The sequence below is a fragment of the Setaria italica genome, chromosome II, assembly GCF_000263155.2.
Source record: "Setaria italica strain Yugu1 chromosome II, Setaria_italica_v2.0, whole genome shotgun sequence".
NCBI classification, from domain to species: Eukaryota; Viridiplantae; Streptophyta; class Magnoliopsida; order Poales; family Poaceae; genus Setaria; species Setaria italica.
This window is the reverse complement of record NC_028451.1, coordinates 40,602,678-40,625,533: the sequence shown is the minus strand read 5'-3', so window position 1 is coordinate 40,625,533 and position 22,856 is coordinate 40,602,678. Positions and strand designations below refer to the sequence as shown.

The 22,856-nt window shown below is 47.3% G+C and overlaps 2 protein-coding genes across 2 annotated transcripts; one reads left to right on the top strand and one right to left on the bottom strand.

Annotated features, from left to right (window-relative positions):
* The first annotated feature begins 2,155 nt into the window (after positions 1–2,155).
* Positions 2,156–8,900, top strand: LOC101766024 (E3 ubiquitin protein ligase RIN2). The gene is made up of 12 exons (XM_004957649.4): positions 2,156–2,627; positions 3,659–3,736; positions 4,696–4,782; positions 4,852–4,973; positions 5,338–5,434; positions 5,886–5,991; positions 6,508–6,665; positions 6,760–6,897; positions 6,983–7,050; positions 7,791–7,997; positions 8,095–8,458; positions 8,536–8,900. The coding sequence occupies exons 1-12, from the start codon at positions 2,415–2,417 to the stop codon at positions 8,593–8,595; spliced, it is 1,698 nt and encodes a 565-aa protein (XP_004957706.1). The 5' UTR covers positions 2,156–2,414; the 3' UTR covers positions 8,596–8,900.
* Positions 8,901–9,948: 1,048 nt separating this feature from the next.
* On the bottom strand, positions 9,949–11,277 carry LOC101765611 (actin-depolymerizing factor 2). The gene is made up of 3 exons (XM_004957647.2): positions 10,967–11,277; positions 10,587–10,852; positions 9,949–10,446 (listed from the first exon to the last, which is right to left on the bottom strand). Exons 1-3 carry the CDS (start codon positions 10,967–10,969, stop codon positions 10,296–10,298), a joined length of 420 nt encoding a protein of 139 aa, XP_004957704.1. The 5' UTR covers positions 10,970–11,277; the 3' UTR covers positions 9,949–10,295.
* Between the last annotated feature and the right edge of the window lie 11,579 nt (positions 11,278–22,856).

Here is a 22,856-nt window from a genome sequence, read left to right as displayed (position 1 = left end):
GGTCGGACATCTGCGGGTTTTTGCAAGGATGTTTTTTACTTATTTTTTTAATGTATTTTTGCCTTTTATGTTTCTAAATTACTTCATATTCCTATCACTCTGCTCTTGACAAGTCAGCGCACAATTTCCCTCTGTTTTGGCAGAAGTAACCGGCAACAGAACATTTTTTTCGTTGCGAAGACAATTGTCCAAAGCTGAGACAAATGAGTGTAAACTGTAAAGTCACAGATAAGGTGATATGAAATACCTCTTTCTTTAACAAAGTTCTCTTTGTTTGTGTTATGCATTGTTGTCAGCGGACAGCGCGAGACAGATTAAGGGGGTGTCTGACACACAGGGGCTAAATTTTAGCCCCTGTCATATCGGATGTTTGAACACTAATTAGGAGTATTAAACATTGGTTAATTACAAAACTAATTGCACAACCTCTAGGCTAAATCGTGAGACGAATCTATTAAGCCTAATTAGTCTATGATTTGACAATGTGGTGCTACAGTAACCATTCGCTAATGATGGATTAATTAGGCTTAATAGATTCGTCTCGCGATTTAGCCTAGGGGTTCTGCTATTAGTTTTGTAATTAGCTCATATTTAGTCGTCCTAATTAGCATCCGAACATCCGATGTGACAGGGCTAAAGTTTAGCCCCTGTCTCCCAAACACCCCCTAAGCACGAACACAACAACATTGTTGGTATACGTAGCTAATTATTTTTTCCTAAAAAACAGTACAAGAAGTCAAGAAAACAGTAGAAAAACACAAAAAAGGAACGCCCGTTCTAGAAGGCATTCTATGGTTTTGGCTTCTGGTAAGTCTTCCTCTTTCGTTTTTCTAAGCCGCCCCGTCAAAAAGTCAAATTTAGTTAGTACAATACTCTAGTATACGATATTTATCCCAAGTCTAAGTAAGGGGGTGTTTGGATGCGAGGTACTAAACTTTAGGAGGGGTCACATCGGATGTTCGGATGCTAAATAGGAGGACTAAACATGAGCTAATTATAAAACTAACTGCAGAACCCCTGTACTAATTCGCGAGACGAATCTATTAAGCCTAATTAATCCATCATTAGCAAATGGTTACTGTAGCACCACATTATCAAATCATGGACTAATTAAGCTTAATAGATTCGTCTCACGAATTAGACTCCATCTGTGTAATTAGTTTTGTAATTAGACTATATTTAATACTCCTAATTAGTATCTAAACATTCGATGTGACAGGTACTAAACTTTATGAGACTGTATCCAAACAGCCAGTACGAAATCAAGTACAAGCTCAGGTCGCTTCAAAATCTATACTATGATGTCAAAGTGTGATAGGGTGAGGACTCGCATATGAAATGTCCTTTCGGTAGGCGGTAGCCGCAGGCACATGCCTAGATTCTTTTTTTTAATTTCGAAAACCAAACATGCCTAGATTAGACCAAGCTCCTAACTTCGTGCTTTATTTAAACTTGCTGACGATCACCGCGCTGGTTTAGGGGGGAGCTAATCTAGCCAAGTCCTTATGACGTGTAGTACGATGCCAAAGTGTGATAGGGTAAGAACAAGCACATCAAGTGTTACTTTCGGCGGCCATTTCTTCTCAAATCAAACACACGCAAGCTTTATCCGTTCTTAGAAAAAAAAGCGCCCCCAACAAACGAGGGACCGGAACAAAAGTTTCCACCCTGCGTCGGCGCGCGGCGGCCGGAGACCGGGTCACGGCTCGGCGACAGCGCCGCCGAACCCACCGTGCCACGCCCACGCCTGCCTGCCACGGGCACCTACCGAACCCGCCTTTCCGGTACCCGCTGACGCGCCGGGCCCACCCGACGACACCCCCCGCCTCCGCGCAGGCGCGTCACGCGCGCGCGCGCCGTACCGGTTAACGCCTTCCAGAAGCGCCAGATTTACGGAAACCACCTTTTCCTAAACAGGTTTCGCACCGCACGTCCACGCCTGCTTCGCGAGAAGGGCAGGCGGAAGCATGAACACAATTAAGCGTAGTTGGAAGGACTGTTTCGATAAAGTCTCCGGACTTTAAACCCCTTCAAATAAATACTGCTAACTCTGGATTAATTAGTCTACCATGCCTATCGCGTAATTAATCTGATCCAGAAAAAAAAACCTAAAATAAAAATATCCCCCCTCGCTGCCGCAATAATTTTGTCCCCCTCCGCCTCCCCCCCTCATGCTCCTCGCCTTCCGTTCCGTCACGGTCCCTCCTCGCCATCGCTCGCGGCATCGCCTCCTGCCTTCCTCCCCTTCCCCACGCGAATAAAGCGCCGGAGGCGCGCGCACCAAGCAAAGCATACCCCCCGCGCGGGATCGGGAGGGAGGAGCGGCCGCGGAGAAGCTGCGCGCTAGGGCAGGTGCAGGTTAGGGGGGGTCCCGGCTGTCTCGTCCCCGGCGGCGGGCGACCGATGCGGGGCGCATGGCGGCGGTGAACTGCCTCTACGTCGCGGCCGCCTCCACGGCGGCCAGCGCCGCCGCGCTGCAGTGGTGGGCGTCCTCGCTCCTCGACGACGAGGCCGGGGCGGGCGGGGGCGGGGACTGGCTCGGGGCCGTGCTGCGGTCGCGGGTCACCGTCGCGCTCCTGGCGAATCTGGCCGCGCACGCGTTCCTCGTCATCCTCCTCGCGCTCAAGGTGGGCTCCGTTGTTCCTCCTCCATTTGGGGTTGTTCCGCGGGGGCTGCCCTCGCACGATTGGTGCCTTTCCGGGTTCGAATGAGGGAGATTGGATTGTTATGGTGTAGGTGACTGATCGAGCTCATTGAGATGGGTTACATGTTCTGGGGGACTAATTGCGTTAGCTAGCTGCGTTATTTATTACTGCTGTAGTGGTCCCTAGGTTGTTGTTTTAATGTGGCAAATTTGATTAGAGAAAGCCTCTGTGGGTTGTCTCTGCTGGTCCTTGTGCGATTTGTTTAACTTGCTTAATCAGACAGATGGGAGTTGCCCCGCCCCCTCCACTGAGTGGAGGTGTTTTAAATGAACAACGTGTTGGTTGAATTGGTGAACTCCGAATTTCCTTTTTCAAAGGAATGTTTGGAACAGGCTAAATGCATGTGCTAGTAGGAGTTTAAGTTGAGTGATCATAAAGGGGGGAAGTTTCTAGAATGTAAGTTTGATGACATAGTTGAATGGCGGATGCTTGTCATTGTCATGGGATGCATCATCCGTTGTCTGGATGGGGTTCCTGTTGGCAGTTGGATAGCTTCATGATTTTGGTTTTTGATTGCTGGGGTGATAGCCATACTATTGTGCTGCATAGTGTACAACAGAAGCTGATTATTATCTATTCTCATTTCATAAAGGAGGTTAAACTGTTGGCTCACCATACTGGATAACTGAGTTTAGAGTCTTATGCGAAGCGTCAAAGCCAATTACTGTTTCACGAAAGCGGTAGCTGGTAGGGAACTACAAACAAAACTGGAGTATCAGTTATTGGATGCAGCACAACAGCCTTTAGGCTTTTCACGGTTTAAATTTATTCATACAAAGTGGACTTCAGCATGAGAGCTGAACATTTGAAATCTTCTTGTTATTTTGCTAGTGCAAAAAATCCCTATACAGATTTCATTTGGATGCTGCACCTTAGCTATATATCAAGCATATTTCTACCTTTCCTTTATATATGGCGCAGCAGCTTTATTGATGTTTCTTTTTTCCATGCAGACTCTATTTTTTGTTCAGCTAACTTCCTTAGAGACAAGAAAAGTATTGGAGCACATCATTAACTATGTAATTTACAAGGTACTTTCTCTCGTATTTTTGTCTGTGCTTCTTCTGTGCGTCAAAACAAAACTCCTGCACTGGATTAGTTGAATGATTTTTGTTTCTTACAATAATCTCCCTGCTAATAAACTTGTTTTAGCCTTGTATTCTTCTTTCATTGGGAAGTACAACATGTCATTCATATGCTACGCGTAGTCACTTTCTTCAACATGTATGCTTGATATGATGTCACTTCCATCTAGTACCCTAGCGAGTAGTGGGACTCAAACAGCATGATAGTGAACTACTTTCCTAATGAAATAAAATGTAACATTACTTTAGTTTATGACTTTCAACCAAAATAAAATACGGCAGTACAGTTGTGCGTTCCTGATAGTGTCTGTACATCTGTAGTATAACCAAAACTTCTAATTTACAATTTACTAATATTTTGCCTAGCCACCATTCTGCATGCTTTAAGTATTTGTTTATATCAAAGTGCCTTTGGAAGTACCAGTTATAATTCAATTATAATTTTGCACTTCTAACACTGCAAAGGTTATGTTTATAATCGTGTCAGTGTACACTGCATTAGTACTATTGTTCATAGTTCATCCTGTCACCCAATGGGTTTCAACAAAAGACAAACAAGCGAGTTTCTACGACTAAATGGGTTGCTTATTAATCAAAGCAATTGTTTCTTAGTGACTGCTAAATTCCCTCCTAGTGTTCTAAATGTCATATGCATCTCTTACGTTAAATGAGGTCTGTAGCCAATCCTAAGTCTTAGCAGCTGTTCTCGACATGCTGCACAAAATATTTTATACTGGGCAACTCCTAATATTAAGCTGCAGTGGGTGCTCCTTTAGATAACATTTGTTAGTTTTGTTATCCTTTTTCTTTGATAAGTACATTATTTATTTATGCCTTGTTGTCCGTAATTTGACTAAATGTCAAGGACTCCTTCCGTGATACAATTAATCAATGTTCTGTTACAGGGAACTTTTCTCCCACTGATTGTGCCTCCTAGTTCTCAACAAATTATCCTTTGGTCAACTTGGTTGGTCATTCTTTGTTCACTGAAGGTACAGTTTGCAACTTGTGCTTGTTGAGGTTCTACCAATCACATTAACTGAAATGCATGTCACATCCAGATGTTTCAATCATTGGCCAGAGAACGCCTTGAGCAGCTCAATGCTTCTCCATCAGCTACTCCATCAAAATATTTTCGTGTGTACTCTGCGTTGCTTCTGGTTTTATCAGCTGATCTACTATGGTAATATTTCTTGTTTAGTTTGTATTCATCCATTTATTTATAACCTGCATATAGTATGATGGGTACATTTTGATATGCACAAGGTAATCCTTGAGTACTGGATTTCCTCAAGCATACGGGTTCATAATGACTTAGATTCTCATGACATTTTAACTATTTGCACACCCTTTCATAGTTTGTAACCAGCAGTATCATGTATTAATGGAGAATTCTTTTATATTACTGCCTATGGACAATTTACCATGTCAAACTGTCGTTGCTGTCTCTATGCATTGTAATATTTAGTATTTTACAAGCTTTATGTTTGAGTATGTTCTCTCTGTTCGATGGACTGGCCAGTGCTTTATTTATCTATCTTATCCAGGATGAAGTTCTGTGTTGGGTTCTGCAGCTCCTGTAATTCCAAGTTATTTTGGCTCCTGTTCTTTGAGCCACTTAGCATTGCCTTTGATACACTGCAGGTAATTCAATCAGGGTTGTTGGAAAAAACACTTCTTCAGTGCTCTCCTTTGACCATTTAGCCTCGAAGCTTGATCTTGATTAATACTAGCTGGGTGCCAATCTGTAACATCTGTTGGTACTGACCTCAAATAAACAATTATTACAATCTAAAACATCTCTGGACCTTTTTACCATATGCAATTATTATCTTTAAATAAAGAAATTGCATGTAAAACATTCACAGATCTCCAAGCCATAGAGATTCATATCATCAGCCCACATCCTGCACATAGACACGCATAGCAAATCAACGCACATAAAATCCCTGAAGGTGGAGCTGGTCAAAACTACCATGACCACCAACTCAATCTTTTCAAGTAGTAAAGATGAACTCCTAATTTCAAAATGCATACTGCATAAGTTAGTACTTCTGAATCTCCTCACGCCTTATCTCATAATTTTTGTTGGCAGTCTATCATGGTGCATGGGTTTCAGTTATTTGACATCTGGCAGCGACATCTAATGGAAAGTGGTGCAGACTTTCTTGATTTCCAAAAATCTTATAAGCAAGCAGCAGGTATAAGCTGCTATTTCCTCTTCTGTGGTTAGCTGATGAGTTAAATTACTACAGTTGGTTAACAAATGTGGTGCGCAGATTATTTGATGTGCAAGTCTTGTGGTTGCTTGCTTCTTAAATCTTAACTGTAGTAACCTTGAGAGGAATATAGGTACTACCACTAAATAAAGGTTGCATCCTAGAATTCATAGCTTGCAATATCATTCTGAAGTATAGGTTGGCTTTGAAAATATGGTGGCATTTGTCTGAAAGATATTTGCCATAGTTTCATATTATTATAGAGTTTACTTGATTTTACATATAAATGGCAATGCAAATTGGTACTCAAAGTTGCTCTATGGAGCCCGTGTCAGTGGCCAACAGTTGTTTACTAGTTTTGCTGTTTTTTTTTTCTGTCTGCTCGTTGTCTTTTGGAAGATGTCAGTTCAAGTTGAGTATGACTACCGTTCATTCGCCGTGCATCCTCTTGTCGAATATACTTCTTCACCAGGACCTGATCATTCTTCATAACTGCAGGATCTTTTTCTGAATGGAGAGGCAAGCTTACCAGAGATTTCGGTTTTGCCATTGACTTGATAAGCTTGTTGATGTCACTTGGTCATTACTCGATGATCTTTTGGCTTCGTGGTATGGCGTTTCATTTGGTTGATGCCGTTCTCTTATTGAACTTGCGCGTAAGTGACACATGCACTTGTATAAATTGTGTAATGTTTTGAGGTTTACATTTCGATGTGATGTGCTGATATCATCCATTTAAAACATTTCCAGGCTCTTATTGTTTCATTTTTGAAGAGGATTAAGACTTACATCAAGTTACGGAAGGCTCTTAGTTCACTAGATGGAGAACTTCCAGATGCTACATATGATGAAATTTGCGCATACGATGATGAGTGTGCCATCTGCAGGGTAGATAATTATCTAGATCTACTGGATCACATGGGGCTCCATTGCTTGTGTATCTAAACTTTTTTCTTGCTCCTGCAACTTGTAGGGACCAATGGCTCGAGCCAAAAAGTTGTCCTGCAACCATCTATTCCATCTAGCTTGCTTGCGATCATGGTATGCCCTTATTTACTTTTGATATAGTGCAATTGCCACTTGATAGTTTGCAGTAGAGTTCATAGATTGTATTCGTTTAGAGGAAACCTTTTGATTCATTATTCTGCATGCTCTAGAAATGATGCTCTTGTTTGCATGAGGAAATGACACTTATATTACTGTAACTGGTTAGCTGATGTTATGATTCAAATTGGCTTGCAAGACCAGTGCTCCTGAATTGGTTCTGAGTTTTCTTGCTGTAATGAGATCTGTGAAGAAAGAAAAAACTTCTAGGGTATGTTAAGTTGGCTATCCCAACCTAATATAAAAAATTGGCCATTTCTAGTGTCCATGGGTGTAGCTTAGTTTGCTAACAAAATTTTGGCCTAATGCCTACCTATGAATTTTTATTTCCCCACTTACAATCTTGCTGATATAATGGGAAAACCAGAGGTGTTAAATTTTATTGCCATAACACTTTAATCGATCTGACCAACCTTGACAGGGTGGTTGAGGCATAAATCCATATGAGCCCATATAATTCTGTGCAGGGAAGAGTTTATCAAAGTAAATTTGGAGTTTGCACATATATGAACAGAGTGAAAAGTGAATTAGTAGATCGAGCTTAGAAAGGTGTAGCGTTGGAAATTTTCCCTCTAAAGAAAGGGACATTGGCTGAAGAATTCTATGTCATAGCATCAAATGTGTATGGAAAGCATCCTGCTTTTGATTCTCTCCTGAGATCACACTGTTATGTGTAGGTTGGATCAAGGACTAATGGAAGGTTACTCCTGCCCAACTTGTCGGAGACCCCTCTCTGTGTCGTCCGAAGGGCCTACAAGGCCTACAAGTGCAGAGGTAGCGAATGTTCAGCGAATTGCGGAACAACTTACAATGGGGTTGAATCATAGAGTTCCTGGTAATGAAAATCCTGTTGAACAGCAGAACCCTTCAGATGCTGTTTGGAGGTATGTATCAGTACTTAGATTGTTCAATTGTCTTATTTTATGTGTTCACTTTATTCACCATATATATTCATATTTGGTTCCTTGTCTGGTGATGCAGAGGTGCAGGTCTCGATGCTAGCTGGGTTCCACCATGGTCGAGCCCCATGATGGACAATCCCAGCTCCTCTAGTGCCGTGAGGTCAGTAGGTCTTACTGGAGTTCAGATGATGATGAGGCAGTTGGCTTCTGTGACCGACAATTATGGGCATGCTGATGGCACCTGGAACCTATGGCCTGAGCCAATGGCAGGGTCCTCTCTTGTTCCATCCACTTCCTCGGTACCTGATAGTGCAGCTGCTGCTGGATTGCGGCTCCGAGGCACTGCAGGCACTACTCGCAATGGAAGTCTTTCAGAGGTTCTCACTATGGTAGATAGAGTACGGGAAGTTTTACCTCATATCCCTGATGAGCTAATTATAGAGGTATGTGCCTTGTCCCCCCAAAACTCTGCCAGTTGTTATTCTTGTGAATTTTCATGCACTGATGCTTCTCATTGTAGGATTTGATGAGGACGAACAACATAAATGCTACTGTGAATAATCTTTTGCTGATGCAATAGTAGGGGCATCGGCAATACAACATATAAGTATGATGTTTACTGGCTATAAAAGCTTATAAGAAAAGTCTGTATAGTTAAAGGTGAGCCTGGGTGTAAAAGCACTTTTGGTTCTGTAATAAAGACTTTTTTCTTTGTTTTTGTTCCCAATGGTTTGTATAGCAACCATAGTTGTACAATATAATGCCTCGATATGCTGTAGGTTAGTGTATGTAGAAAGATAGTACCATCAGAATAAAATTTGTTTTGGGATATACAGATGTGTTCCGAAAGCAGTGGTAATTGCCACGCTCGCGGTGCCCTGTTTCTTCCAGCATTTTATATGGGCATGCAGAGTTTAACCTGCAGGCTGCAGCTATATGATGAGCTTTGGCGGAAGGTAAACTGATGGATGTGGCACTGCTAAGTTGGCGGTTCTGCAGCTCTGTTCTGCTTGTACTTGAATTGCATGGACTCGGACTTAATGTCTGCATTGAGCCAACATTAACATTGTTGAGTGAAAAGGCAGAGTTGGGGTAATGATGATTGCTATTTGGATGCATGTTCGATTTAAAAAAAAAATCAAACATTGATTTTCCATGCGTAAGGATGTCTATTGTCACAGCATCAAAGATCGCGTCGGAAGTTAAAATGTCCTCTACTATATGCAGGATGTCTAAACCGCTTACGCCAAACTGTGTGGCAATCTCTTTCCAAATCAGGCGAGGACGTGCCGTCCTGCGCGGCTGCGCCATATAATCATTGCAGTTGCAGGTGTGTGTATTCCCACAATTTCGGGTCATGGGCTCAGGGTGTTAGGCGCTAAACTTTAGTAGTGTCATGTTGGATGTTCGGATACTAATTAGGAGGACTAAACATGATCTAATTATAAAACTAATTGCAGAACCCCTGGGCTAATTCGCGTGATGAATCTATTAAGCCTAATTAATTCATCATTAGCAAATCGTTATTGTAGCAACACATTGTCAAATCATGGACTAATTAGACTTAATAGATTCGTCTTGCGAATTAGACTCCATCTATGTAATTAGTTTTGTAATTAGCCTATGTTTAATACGCATAATTAGTATCCAACATCCGATGTGACAGATGCTAAACTTTAGCGGGTGTATCCAAACACCCTTATGGTGCTCATATTCTCTTATTGTTACTATTAAAAAAAATGTTACTCTCACCGTTTCAAATTGTGGGTCATTTTGACTTTTTTTAGATGCATAGTTTTTGTTATGCACTTAGGTATAGTGTATGTCTAGACACATAATAATATTTATGAACCTAGTAAAACAAAAACAACCCATAATTTGGAACTTATGGAGTACAAAGTTCATCCCAAAGTCATACAGATTGACATGCCGCACAAAATTGTTGACAAGCGAAGTAACTTGGCAATACCATTGCTTAAAATGCCCTTTTTTTTTTCTATATTACGGGAACAAATGCATTCTTATGCCCAACAAATGGCATGGCCATATATATATGCTCCTTACAAGAAGAAATGAACGAGTACAAGGAAAATGGACATGGAATGATTAGGACGAAGAATGAAAACATTTCAAAATTCATGGTATGGGAAGAGAGATATATAGTCCAAGATCAATCGCTCATCATGGACAATTAGTAGTGGGTGGGTCTCAAATAATGAAATGATAGTGCACGCGAAGCACTGTTGTTCATGGTCTTGTTGGCTTGTGATGGAGGATCAGTTAGTTGGTCCGGCTCCTGACGATGTCGAGGCTCATCTCGCTGGGGTCGGTGGCCTGGATCTCGCACTGGATGCCGTCCAGCTCCCTCCTGAACCTGTCCTTGGAGCTGGCGTACAGCATCTTGCTCCGGGTCCGTGCAGTGTCAGGAGACCTGCATACATGTTAATTTGGCCGAGTAAATTATTCGTGATCAAATGATCGTTGATTAATTGCCATTCCCAGTTACTAGTAATTTGTGATCGAGAGTAAAAAAAAGTAGGCGATGCATTAATATAGTGGAGTAATTGTTACCAGGAGAAGAAGAAGATCTTGCTCTTCTGGCAGTTCTCGACGGTGGTGAAGTCGAGGTCGTAGATGGCGTAGCGGCACTCGTCGGCGGGGAGGCTGTCGGTGAAGTCGCCGTAGCCCTGGGTGGGGTCGCCGAGGCGGTCCACCTTGATCTCCATGTCCTTGTCGTCGATCCTGAACACGATGAACCGGAAGCTCCGCCGCGCCTTCAGCTCCCTGAACTTCACCTTGCACTCGTCGTTCACCGCCAGCCCGGACGCCGAGTTCGCCTGCACACACCCACATTGATCGATCGATCGATCAAAATCCGGAACACGCACGAGCCAGGGAGGAATAATGGAGAGATATCAGAGATAGAGATCGGAGGGCATCATATCGATCACCATGGCTGCTTCGTGCTTCCGATCGAGCTCTCTTCCCGGCCCTGCGAAAGGAGACAGTGACAGAGAGAGATGGCGGAGGAGGGAGATCGAGACGACCAGGGTGTTTGTTACGGGGGAGGAGAGGACGGGAGGGAAACGCGGGAGAGAGATGGCAGCAAGAGGAGGCACTTCCTTGGCGCCACGTCTTGCGGGGCCGGCAGCGTTTGACTTGGTCGCCCCTCCTTGCCTTTGTCTGAGCTATGTTTAGGCAAGGCAATATACATGCTCCCCATGTACATACCGTACATGATTTGCATTTGCCACAGCTTGTTTCAGAAATGACAACAGTGCCCTTCCTAATTATCGTTACATATATCCTGTAAGAAAGGAGTTTTGATCCCAGGAAAAAATATCGGTCTAAATTTTAGACCCGGTGCTAATTTTTTTAGCAAAGACCAGGTGCTAATCTTAGTCTCTGGAAGTTTTCTAACACTGATTGGTGAAGCGTAACACCAACCGGTATCCCCGATACCAATGCACTTCTAGATTTTACGGGTTGACGGGGCAGCTGAATCTTGAATTGTGTATGCCTTTGTTTCACTGAAATGAAAGGTCGGGAAACACCGCGCATAAGAGAAAGACATGGCCCCCGAGCTAGCCGCCCGCCTCCCACTGCCGCCGCCGCCGCCGCATCGCCCCTACCGCCGGCCACTGCCTACCCACGCTCGCGGGGCCTCCCCTCCCGCCCGTCACCATATCCCTTCCCCCCCAGCCAGTTCCCACCCCCCCTCACCTGGGAAAGCTTCTTTAGCTCCTCCTCCCCACCGAAACCCCGCCCAAGAATCCAGCCCAGCTCACCAGATCTGCGACCCCTGCCACCGGATCCGGTGAGCTCTGCTGCGGATCTGCCTGCGCCGCCCTCCAATCGACCCGCCCGCGCCAATCCAGGAAGAAGTTATGCCGACGCCGTCCGCCGGGGCTCCTGTGAGGCGCCCTCCCTGGTGACATCACCCAAGCTCCCAGTACAAGGACTTTACTCCAATGCCGCTGCCTACCCGCGTCGCATTTACACCGCGGAGGAGCCAAGGCCACGCTGCAGCGACCTCCGTCAGCGCCTACCATCCCCTCCGCCCGTCCACTCGCCGAACGAGGGGTGGACTACAGCTACGACGCGCAGGCGCCGCCCATCTCCCCGCACGCCGCCCGGCGCAGTTCGACGCGACAGGGAGCATGTCCGGCCGAACGGCGGACATTCAAGACGCGCCTCTACCGCAGCTCTGCTCTCCTTCCAGCGAGTTACTGCGGGGCGCTGCTTCAAATGTCTGGCTCAAGATCACCGGGCGGCCGAGTGCAGAGATCCGGTCCGGTGCTTTAGGTGCCGCCGCCCGGGACACCGGCAAAAGCTCTGCCGCGAGCCGCGTCTTCCACCTTCACCTCCGCCCCAACGACCGCATCAACAAGCACAACTGTCTGCTGCAGCCGCCCCCCGCCCACAACGCCACCCCCACAGCCGCAAGCTGCCACCTCCTATCACCGCCTCATCTCCCCTGCCGCCACCACCACCACCCCCACCTGCGTTGACACCTCGCCCGATGGCCATCGGCGACCCCAACACCCGACCGGATGAGGAAACCATCTTCGTGCCCAACTCCTTCGATCTGGAGCGCGACGCCAGGGACTGGGAAGGCACGGCCCTAGTCCCCTGGGCCATCCACATGCCGAGCGGGACTGGAGACGGGGACATTGAAGACCTGCTCCAGGAACAGCTGCGGCTCCAGCAGGGCGACGTCATCGTCGCCGTCCACCAACCGGAGCCCTTCCTCATCCGCTTCACCACAGCCGACCAGTGCGCCGCAGCTCGCAACGTCGGGCGCTTCCGGGGACGCGGCATCGACATCTGCCTTCGACCATGGCGCAGCCTAAGCCACGCGCTTGGACTGCGCATCTTCTACCGAGTAAGACTCTACCTCGACGGCATCCCCATTCATGCCTGCACGCCGGACATCGTCGAGAGGATCATAGGTACGCACTGCGCCCTCCAATATATCAACACTGATCTTGTTCAGCAGACCGACACCAGGCACATCGACCTTTGGGCTTGGACGGCAAATCCAAGTGCCATCCCCAAGCGAGTCTGGTTGTTGTTCACCCACCGGCCGGCGGACAGATCCTCCACGGTGACCATCACGTCGTCGCAGCCAGACCGCTGGCAACAGGGCGTCCGGTATGAAGTTTTCTTGCACTTAGGTGTGCTGGAGGACTACACAGCGGCGGCTCGCGACCTCGACGGCGCCATCAACAACCCAGCCGCCTTCACCCCCGTTCGCCGGGGTTACGCCTGGCGCTACGGCCTCCCGGATGGGGCCCCCTCCGACGCGCGCTCGAAGTTCCCCGCCAGACTGCCGCGCCCGCCGCGTGACGCGGAGCCGCAGGCCGACGACGACCGCGACCGTCGCCGTGGCAATGGGAGACACGGGCGCCAGAACCAGAACAAAAGCTTCGGCCGCAACGACATCTCCCGCCGCGATGACCGCAACAACAAGAGGGGCGGCACCAGCTCCTGCCGCGACCCCTTCTTCTGGCCGCGTCGGCCGGAGGACGACGACAACGACGACAACGACTACGACCACCCCGGAAGGGGCCGCGACCGAAGTAACAAACCCCACGACAGCCGTGGGCGGGATGCCGTGCGCCACGACCGCACGAGGTCCCCGCGAAGGTGGGAGGCCGAGTTCAGAGGAGGACATCGCCGGGCCACTGCCGCCTCACCCCTTGCCGCCTCCCCGCCGATCAGAGTGCCGCACAAGTCAAGCTTTGCTGCCTTCGCCCCTGCACTTCCACGCTTCGGCGACCTCAGAGCCATGGTGCGCGCCCAGGTCGAAGCCCTCTTCAACGCCCAAGCCCTGGCGATTCAGCACACCTTCAAGGCCATGGCCGGTTCACAGGTGCGTTCAACCACTCTGCTAAGCCCAGATTCCCCCGTACAGTCTTTGTCCAGTAAGGACCTCGGCACTTGCGGCATCGACGAGTTCTTCTCCCGGTCATGTTCGCTGCTGGACAACCTTGATGATCCGCCGCGACCGGTGGGGAACCAAGCCTGGTCCGACAACCCGGCGCACCTGGTGCCTCTACACCGAGTCTTCAGCAGGCTCGGATCGGCACTCCAAGAGCGGCCCTCGCTACGGGAGTACGAGCTCGCCCTGAACCTCCCCGGCGACTCCACCCCGGCTTCTGACGGCCTCCGCGCCGCCGGGTCGCCATCTCCACCGGCCGCCGCACTTGATCCAACAGAAAACCAGGGGAGGAGGCCGACTTCACCGGCGACGACGGCCTCATGGGCCACCTGCTTGGCTTCACGGGCCGACTGCTGGGCCCTGGGGCCTGCTCCTGACGCGGCCGCTAGGGGCGCTAACAGGGGGCCCCCGTTAGCCCCGAGGCTGGCTCATGACTCGCCCCCTAGCGGGCCTCCCGTCGGGCCGATACCCTCGACTGGGCCGGCACAGGCCACGACAGACCTCCCCCCTGGGCTGGCTGCGCCAGTGGGGAGCCCGCGGGCCGCCTGCACACTGGCATTTTCGGCTGAGCCAAATGATGGGCCAAATGCGGACACCATGGGCCGCCACTCCGAGCTCAACACTCACGCTCCTGTTTCCACAACAAATGCCTTGCAGGTACCTACAGTGGGCGTCATGGAGACCCAGGCGGCTACCCACGCCAATGTTGAAGCTAACAACGCTGCGGCTAAGGGTGGGTCCGTCGACGACCTCTTCGCCACCCCGGCCTCGCCGATCCTACATCAGCCCCCGCTACGTCGTCAACGCATGCGCCGAAGCTTCGACATGTCCGCGGTCCGAAGGAGTGCCAGACTCGCCCTGAAGCCGTCGGTTCCAGCTCTTCAGCGCGCCCAGCACAACCTATGGCGCAAACTAGGGGTCTCCGACGATGAACTACGCCCAATAGAGGACATCCTGCAAGAGTACATCAACTCTCATCAGTGGCCGCTCCCAGATCATGTCATCGCAGCGATGACAGCCCTGTTTGACCTGGATGATGAAGGAGCAGAATAGGTCAATGAAGCCCTCCTCCAGCACGCAGGACAGGCGGTCCAGGACACCCAGAACGAGGTTGCCGTCCGTCCAGAATGAGTCTTCAGGACTCCACCTGTTACCGGAGACCTGTCATCTCCATGTATCTGTTCTTACTACCGAACGTTTTTACTTCTAACACTCCGAGCCCTGCTGGCTGCGACCTTCGGGCTAGGAGATGCACTAGACTTCACGACTCGACCTTCCGGTCTTACAGTGCAAGACTTCGCCCTGCTGGCTTCGACCTTCGGGCATTGCATCTACACGGTCAGCGAACCTACTGCACTTCCGCTGCCAGCTTTTACTCCGCCCGGACTCGTCTTCTTAGATATGCCAACGTGATCACATACACCCCGGCCTGGCATACCTTCACCCACAAGCATAACGGACAGTGCGTTGCTGCCCCCTGTGCGATTAATCTCGCCAATGCACACAACTAGCTTCGACACCATCAGTTGGAATGTCCGTGGCCTCAATGCCCCCGCGAGATGCATGATGGTTCATGAAACATTAAAAGATACGCCATGTCAGATCGCGTGCCTTCAGGAAACCAAGCTCAGCCAGATCGACACATCTCTGGCCAACTTCCTAGGGGGCTATCGCCTATCCAACTTCGCTTACAAACCGGCGCAAGGCACTAAGGGAGGAATTCTGCTCCTTTGGGATACCAATTTCGTCGATTTGACGGACATCCAAATTGGGAGCTACTCGATTTCGGCATCTGTATCGCCGCAAAATTGCGACACCGTTTTCCGCCTAACGACAGTCTACGACCCTTCCAGAACGAATCTAAAACCGGCTTTCATGCAGCATATGCGCAATATAAAGCCCGATAACGATACCAAATGGCTCATTCTTGGCGATTTCAACCTCATATATAAGGCACAAGACAAAAACAACAGACGTTTGAACCTCAACCTAATGCGCCGATTCCGCAGCACTCTAGCCTTCTGTGGTCTCAAGGAAATTCATCTGCAAAACCGTAAATACACGTGGAGCAATGAACGACGCCAGCCTACGCTTTCACGCCTGGACCGATTCTTCTGCAATGAAGCTTGGGATCTCGCTTTCGACGACCACACCCTGCACGCCTTATCTTCCTCCCACTCCGACCACTGCCCTCTGCTGCTAGCACGATTATCCGGCCCGCGCAAGCCGCGGCCTTTTAAATTTGAGAACATTTGGACAAAACTGCCACACTTCCAGGACGTCGTCAAGCGAACATGGTGTCTCCCCACACATCATACCGAGCCGTTCCACCGACTCGGGCACAAATTACACCTTACGGCACGAGCTCTCCGGAAATGGAGTAACACCATAATCTCAGACGCTAGGCTAAAGCTACAGATGGCGCAGGTGGTGATCCTCCACCTCGATTTAGCGCAAGACATCAGACCTCTCTCGGTGGCCGAATCTACTCTACGAGCTAAGCTCAAAAAACGTGTCCTAGGGTGGGCAGTGCTGGAGCGTGCTAGAAGACGCCAGTCATCGCGTGTTAAAAACCTCCGTGAGGGCGATGCCAACACACGCTACTTCCACCTTAAGGCCAACGGTCGACGACGGAAAAACTTTATCCAAAGACTGCGATCTGGTTCTGGCTGGGCTCTCACGCATCAAGACAAACAAGACATTATTCAAGACCACTTCTGCAATTTCATGGCGACACCACAGCGACGTACGCGAGATCTGCGGTGGGAGAATTTGCATCACCCCCAGGAGGACCTTTCAGACCTTGACCGGCCGTTCGACGAAATGGAGATCTTCCACGCCATCAAACAGCTCCCGCATGATCGCGCCCCTGGCCCTGACGGCTTTACTGGACTCTTCTTCAAAACATGCTGGAACATCATCAAAGGAGACATAATGACAGCGATCGATGCCTTCTACAACATCCGCTGCAATGACCTCAATTTACTAAATAAGGCTAACATCGTCCTTATCCCCAAAAAGGAGGGTGCGGAGGCCATACAAGATTTTCGACCAATCAGCCTTATCCACGCAATTGCAAAAATTATCACTAAAGTCCTGGCGATCCGTCTCAGCCCTCATATGAACGCCATCATCTCACCCTGCCAGAGCGCTTTCATCAAGGGGCGTAGTATCCACGACACTTTCCTATATGTTCGAAACATTGCCAGACGCTTCCACCAAAAAGCAATACCGGCCCTTTTCATGAAACTCGACATCTCAAAAGCCTTCGATTCTGTGCGATGGGACTACCTCCTCGAACTGCTTCAACATAGAGGCTTCCCTACTCGCTGGAACCAATGGATCACGGCCCTCCTTACCACCTCGACATCAAAAGTACTACTCAACGGTACACCTCTACCACCGATTCATCATGGACGAGGTCTCCGATAGGGCGACCCGCTTTCTCCCCTCCTTTTCGTTCTAGCTATCGACCCGCTGCAGCATATTATTTCCCAAGCCACCTAGAGGGGTCTTCTCACCAAGTTAGGAGGACGAGCAGCACGGTTCACTACGTCCCTGTACGCTGACGATGCGGCGATTTTCATTAAACCCACACGTACAGACATATCCAACTTGACAAACATACTGCAACAATTCGGAGAAGCCACAGGCCTACGCACTAATCTGAACAAGACACAGATTGCACCCATCAGTTGCAGTAACATTGACTTGGACCAATTACTCAACGACCTACCGGCAACAAGAACGACCTTCCCAATACGCTATCTGGGCCTCCCCTTAACAACACGACGCCTGAGAAAAATCGACTTCCAACCTCTCATTGATAAACTGGCCGGTAAACTATCCGCATGGACGGGCCGTCAACTAACACAAGCAGGAAGAATAACCCTCACAAAATCGGTCCTCTCCGCACAACCAGTATATTTACTCACAGCCATCAAACCAAGTAAAGAGGTGCTACAGGATATAGACAAAATCCGGAAAAAATTCTTATGGGCAGGGGACCAACAACTATCCGGAGGCAAATGCAAAGTTAACTGGACGAAAACCTGCATGCTAAAACAACATGGGGGTCTGGGTATCCCGGACCTAGATAAATTCGCACGAGCCCTCCGGCTCAGATGGCTCTGGCACGAGTGGGTATCACCAGAAAAACCATGGAACAATACGGGAACCCCTTGCGACGAAGCTGACCGGCAACTGTTCGCGGCATGCACCTCCATCAACCTGGGCGACGGCAAAAAAACTAGCTTCTGGTCATCTGGATGGCTGCAGGGCCAACGTCCCAAAGACATCGCCCCGCTCCTTTACACCATCTCGCGAAGAAAAAATAGAAGTGTCCATGATGCCCTCAGTAACAATAACTGGCTACGTGACCTTGCGATTGACCATAACGTCACCGTCCCTCACCTCGCGTCGATCGCCCATTTATGGCAAATGATCAGTGCTACGGAAATAAGACCAGGGGAGGACGACACTATCACCTGGAAGCTGACAGAATCAGGAATATATACAACGGCCTCGGCATATAAAGCACAATTCCTGGGCTGCACCGAAACACCGCACATATCAACCATCTGGAAATCTTGGGCACCACCAAAGTGCAAATTTTTCGCGTGGCTAATTACACAGAACCGAATCTGGTCAGCTGATCGATTGGCCAAGCGGAGCTGGCCACACAACGCAACTTGCGTCCTGTGCCGATCCACTATGGAGACCGGACACCACCTTTTAGCTGAGTGCAGATACACACGGAAAATCTGGGATCAAACAGCGATATGGCTAGCGCAGCCTAACCTACGACCAACTGAATGGCGACCTTCATCCAACGCTCTGGAGTGGTGGACAGCTATCACCACAACACCGGACTCGCCTCGCAAGGCTTTACGAAGCTTCGCCCTCCTAATCATGTGGGAAGTCTGGAAGGAGCGGAACGCACGTATTTTCAATCGCCACGAAACATCACCGACAACCCTAATGATGAAAATCAAAGATGAGACCTCGGCTTGGCTTTTGGCAGGGGCCAAAGATCTAGCGATTCTTCTATCACGCGAGTAGTCCCATTTTGGCCTTTTTGCCTTTCCTTTTGTTTTTCTTTTCCTTCCCGATCTGTCGGGTCTCCCTCTGTTTTTTCCTACTCTATCAATGAAATAGGCACCGCCTCGTGCCCGTTCGTTCAAAAAAAAAGAAAGGTCGGGAAACATTTTCTAAAAAAACACGGGCTAGCTAATATGATAAGTTGATTAAAATTCTTTAATCAGGTTGGGCCGGCTCACCATACTGCTGGATCCAGAGGATCCTACACGTTGGAGTTTGTCACATGGGCTAGGCCCACTTGCTCTAGTCCATCAATCCAGATTTGCGATATATACTCTGTTTGTCGACAATGTAAGCCGTACCTTCTTTAAGAAAAAAACTTCGAAAATAATTTTTACTCCTTAATTTCTATAAAAATATACTATCACTTGCTAAAAAAGCCAGCACCGTCTTTAAATTACTTCTAGCACAAATTAATGGAGGCAATGTTTATACATATGCATAAAATTGTTTACCGGTCAAAACTTATAAAGTCTAACATTGATAGAAGAAGGGGTACTGTCAATTGCTATAAAGTGAACATCATGTCCAAATTTCTTTAAATACTAACCTACTGATTGTAACCTTTTATAAAAAACTTCATTAATAAAATGTGCCTTACACCGCTGCATGGAGGACTACATACAAAAATTGTAAAGGCGAACCCAGACTTATCTCACAGAGGGCACATGCCCCACTCAAAAATTTCGAAATTATGTTAATTAATATTTTTTTCACCATGTATAAGTTTCATGGATTCCGCTGTTCTTGAAGTATGCTTCTTTCAAGTTTTGTCATAGATTCGTCCCTGAAAACAATACAGTGGATCCTTAGTCATTGCAATTGCAAGCCCAAATAGAAAAATCTATTTAGAAGCGGGGAGTTGGTAAAAAATCTTGAAGCTCGGTTTTGAACCATATAACCTTACACCGTTTAGCTGAGCATTGCAGCTTTTTGTGACTTTTATTATTCTTTTCATGGTACAATGATGTTATTCAGTGTGTCGCTTATTTTCATCCAAGAGAAATATCACATAGGTCGATATTCAGAAGCTTAAGGAGGATCTTATTATAATTTACATTTATTTTCACCATTTTACCCCTTCTCTCTCTTTTTTTTCCCAAGGTTTCACGCCTGGCTTAGTCAAGTCAATACGGGCAGTCCAAAATTAATCACTGGCTCACTGCCACGCCACACCCGGAGCGACTCGGGGGTCGTCGGGTCGGGTCGAGTCCGAGTCCGCGGGGCAGTCGCCGTCGCGCTGGCGTGGCCGGGGTCCATGCGTGGGCCCCAGAAATGGGCAACTCATCACACGCCAAAGCCACGATGGGAGAGAATCAGAGAGAGAAACAGGCACAAGTCGTCGTATATGGCCGTAGGCACGCACCCGGTGGGCCCCGCGAGGGCTTGTCGTGAACGGAACGTCCACTTCCTGGGACGACAAAATCGCTTGATCCTGATATCGTGTGGTTACGCATGTACGTACGCGAGCCGAGATATTAGCCAGGGGAGGATTTTTTATTCCTTTTTTTTCCCCTTTGGGTTTGAATAAAAGTAGTGTGCATAATTTTGCATAGTAGTTGGGGAAAGAGGGAAGGAAAAATGACATGTGGCGTTTTTTTAGAAATGCACAATATTATGGCGGCCCGGCATATACCTGATCTGATCACCCTCTAGTCAAAACTAGCCAAAGTTTGCTGAAATAATCAAACACAAGTGGACTTTATTGGTCAAAAAAATGGAAGAAAGACAATGCTGATACAATCAGATCGCTTTCATTCTTTCTTTTCTCGCAATTCCAAATTACACATTCTGTACGGCTACAAGTAACTAAGATACTTACACGTGGTTATTACGTATTATATCATGAGTTTATCGTAGATTTATTGTAAATAAAATATATATGCATACACCTATATATACACGTGCACACTCAGCATACGAATGCTACATTCTACCCACACAAGCACAATCAAGAAATGGAAGTGGAAGATTGAGATTTTGAGATTGATGAAATTATTACAATCATCTCGCTGTCGATGGACACGTGCGGCGTTTATCAATAAATAAATCTCTTTTCATCTTTCATCATTGGTCGGTAATTTTGCGTCACGTACTAAGAAATTATGGTTACTCCAGATTCTCCATGGAAACGTATTATTGCAGAAGCCGTTTTTGCCATTTCCCCCTTGGCTAAAGTTTATCAAAACCGGTGTAGAAAAGTCTTTCTGCTTTTTTTAAATTTTTTTTGACTGGCTCTCTGCTTTCTTTGCATTGCAACGGCAGTAAAAGATGATGCTGACTACTGCAGAAGATTTTTACGAAAAGTGGTTTATGGATTACAATTTTGTTCATCGGCAACGGCTTTCTTCAGCGAGGGTGAAGACCGGAGACATGTTACCCTTTGGAGGGAAAATATTCCTTGTTTGTCCCTTTCCTTAGACATTACAACAACCCATCTCCGTCTTCTTTTCTAAACGCGTGTAGCTGACATGTGATTAGTGTGTTTTTAACTCCCGAAAATGAATAAATAAACGGCTTGTCTTGCTAATTGCTGTGGAGTCCACCCAGGTCAACGTCAACTGCAATAGCAGCTGCAGTGTTTTCATGGCTCAGATCTGGACCCATGCTCCTACTGCTTTTTTGTCCTTGCAGAAGCGGGTGTCCTGTCCACGAGACCTCTTTTTTTCATTTAATTAGGGCAAAACAAGCCATCAGCTGCAGCCGTACTGTTACTGGACAGCTACCGCTCCAATTTAATTAGGGCAAAAATGCAGAGAAAACGAGAAATTAATCAAATGTGAGCAAATTAAGAACGATATTTTGCATTTCCATTTATTTTGATAACAAGAGGTGTTGCAGACTTGTTTACGGTTCAAGTGCACTTTGCACATGGAGAGACAGTGACACAGATCGTGTGGAGACCATTGTGAAGATTGAGGTAGCATAATTTAAACAAGCACACGACTAAACTAAGAACAAGAACACTAATCTACAGGCACTAACACATGCAAAGACCAGTGCTGAGTCAAGAGGGGAAAAAAAGGAGTAAGCGCTACCAGTACCTAGCAAAATTCTCTTCTTATAAAATGGGACAGCCAGATTACATTTTCCATAGAAACACTGCAGAGTTATAAATTAGTCTGCAAATTGAATTTAAGCATTTTCTGACACCCAACACAGGGGCGCGTTACAACGACTAAGGGCCTGTTTGGATACACACTCATATTAGGACTTCACTTTTAGTTCACTTTTAGGACTTGTGTATCCAAACATATGTCATAAAAGTGCATTCATAATGTTTAGGAGTGTTGTTTTCATTAGGAGGATCAAACCATCATAATGGGTCATTTTTCTCCTAAAAGCGGTCCCCAACCCATCCTTTACCCCTGTTGCCCCTCCCCTTCTCTCTCCACGGCGCTAGAAACAGAGCATGGGTGGAGTAATTAGGGGTACAAAAGTCATTCCCCCTCTAACGTCCTAAAGATTATGATTCCATCCAAACAGCCCACTTATAAATTTTAGGACTACCAATTTCTAGCTCCTACACTTTATGAGTGTCCTAAAGTTTATGAGTGTGTATCCAAACAGGCCATAAGGTCGGCCTACAAATTTTGGCAAATGATAAGCGAGTATAACCACAGGCAAAAAGTGCCACTAGAATTATTAGAAAAAGCTCTAAATATATAAACACCGGAGATGAAAAGAAAGAGGTAAAAATTATCATAAAATTCCATAGTAATTTGCAAATTGCAAGGTTAGGTCATTACAACATTTACCAGCATCCAAACAGGAGCATCTAAACCTCGACGCAAGAT

Bases quoted from the DNA above. Each gene is read 5' to 3' on its own strand.
- LOC101766024 (XM_004957649.4), top strand. From the start codon at position 2,415: ATGGCGGCGGTGAACTGCCTCTACGTCGCGGCCGCCTCCACGGCGGCC. The intron at 7,998-8,094 runs GTATGTATCAGT...CTGGTGATGCAG, and splicing joins CCTTCAGATGCTGTTTGGAG to AGGTGCAGGTCTCGATGCTA. The intron at 8,459-8,535 runs GTATGTGCCTTG...TTCTCATTGTAG, and splicing joins CTGATGAGCTAATTATAGAG to GATTTGATGAGGACGAACAA.
- LOC101765611 (XM_004957647.2), bottom strand. The intron at 10,447-10,586 runs GTAACAATTACT...ACATGTATGCAG, and splicing joins AAGATCTTCTTCTTCTCCTG to GTCTCCTGACACTGCACGGA.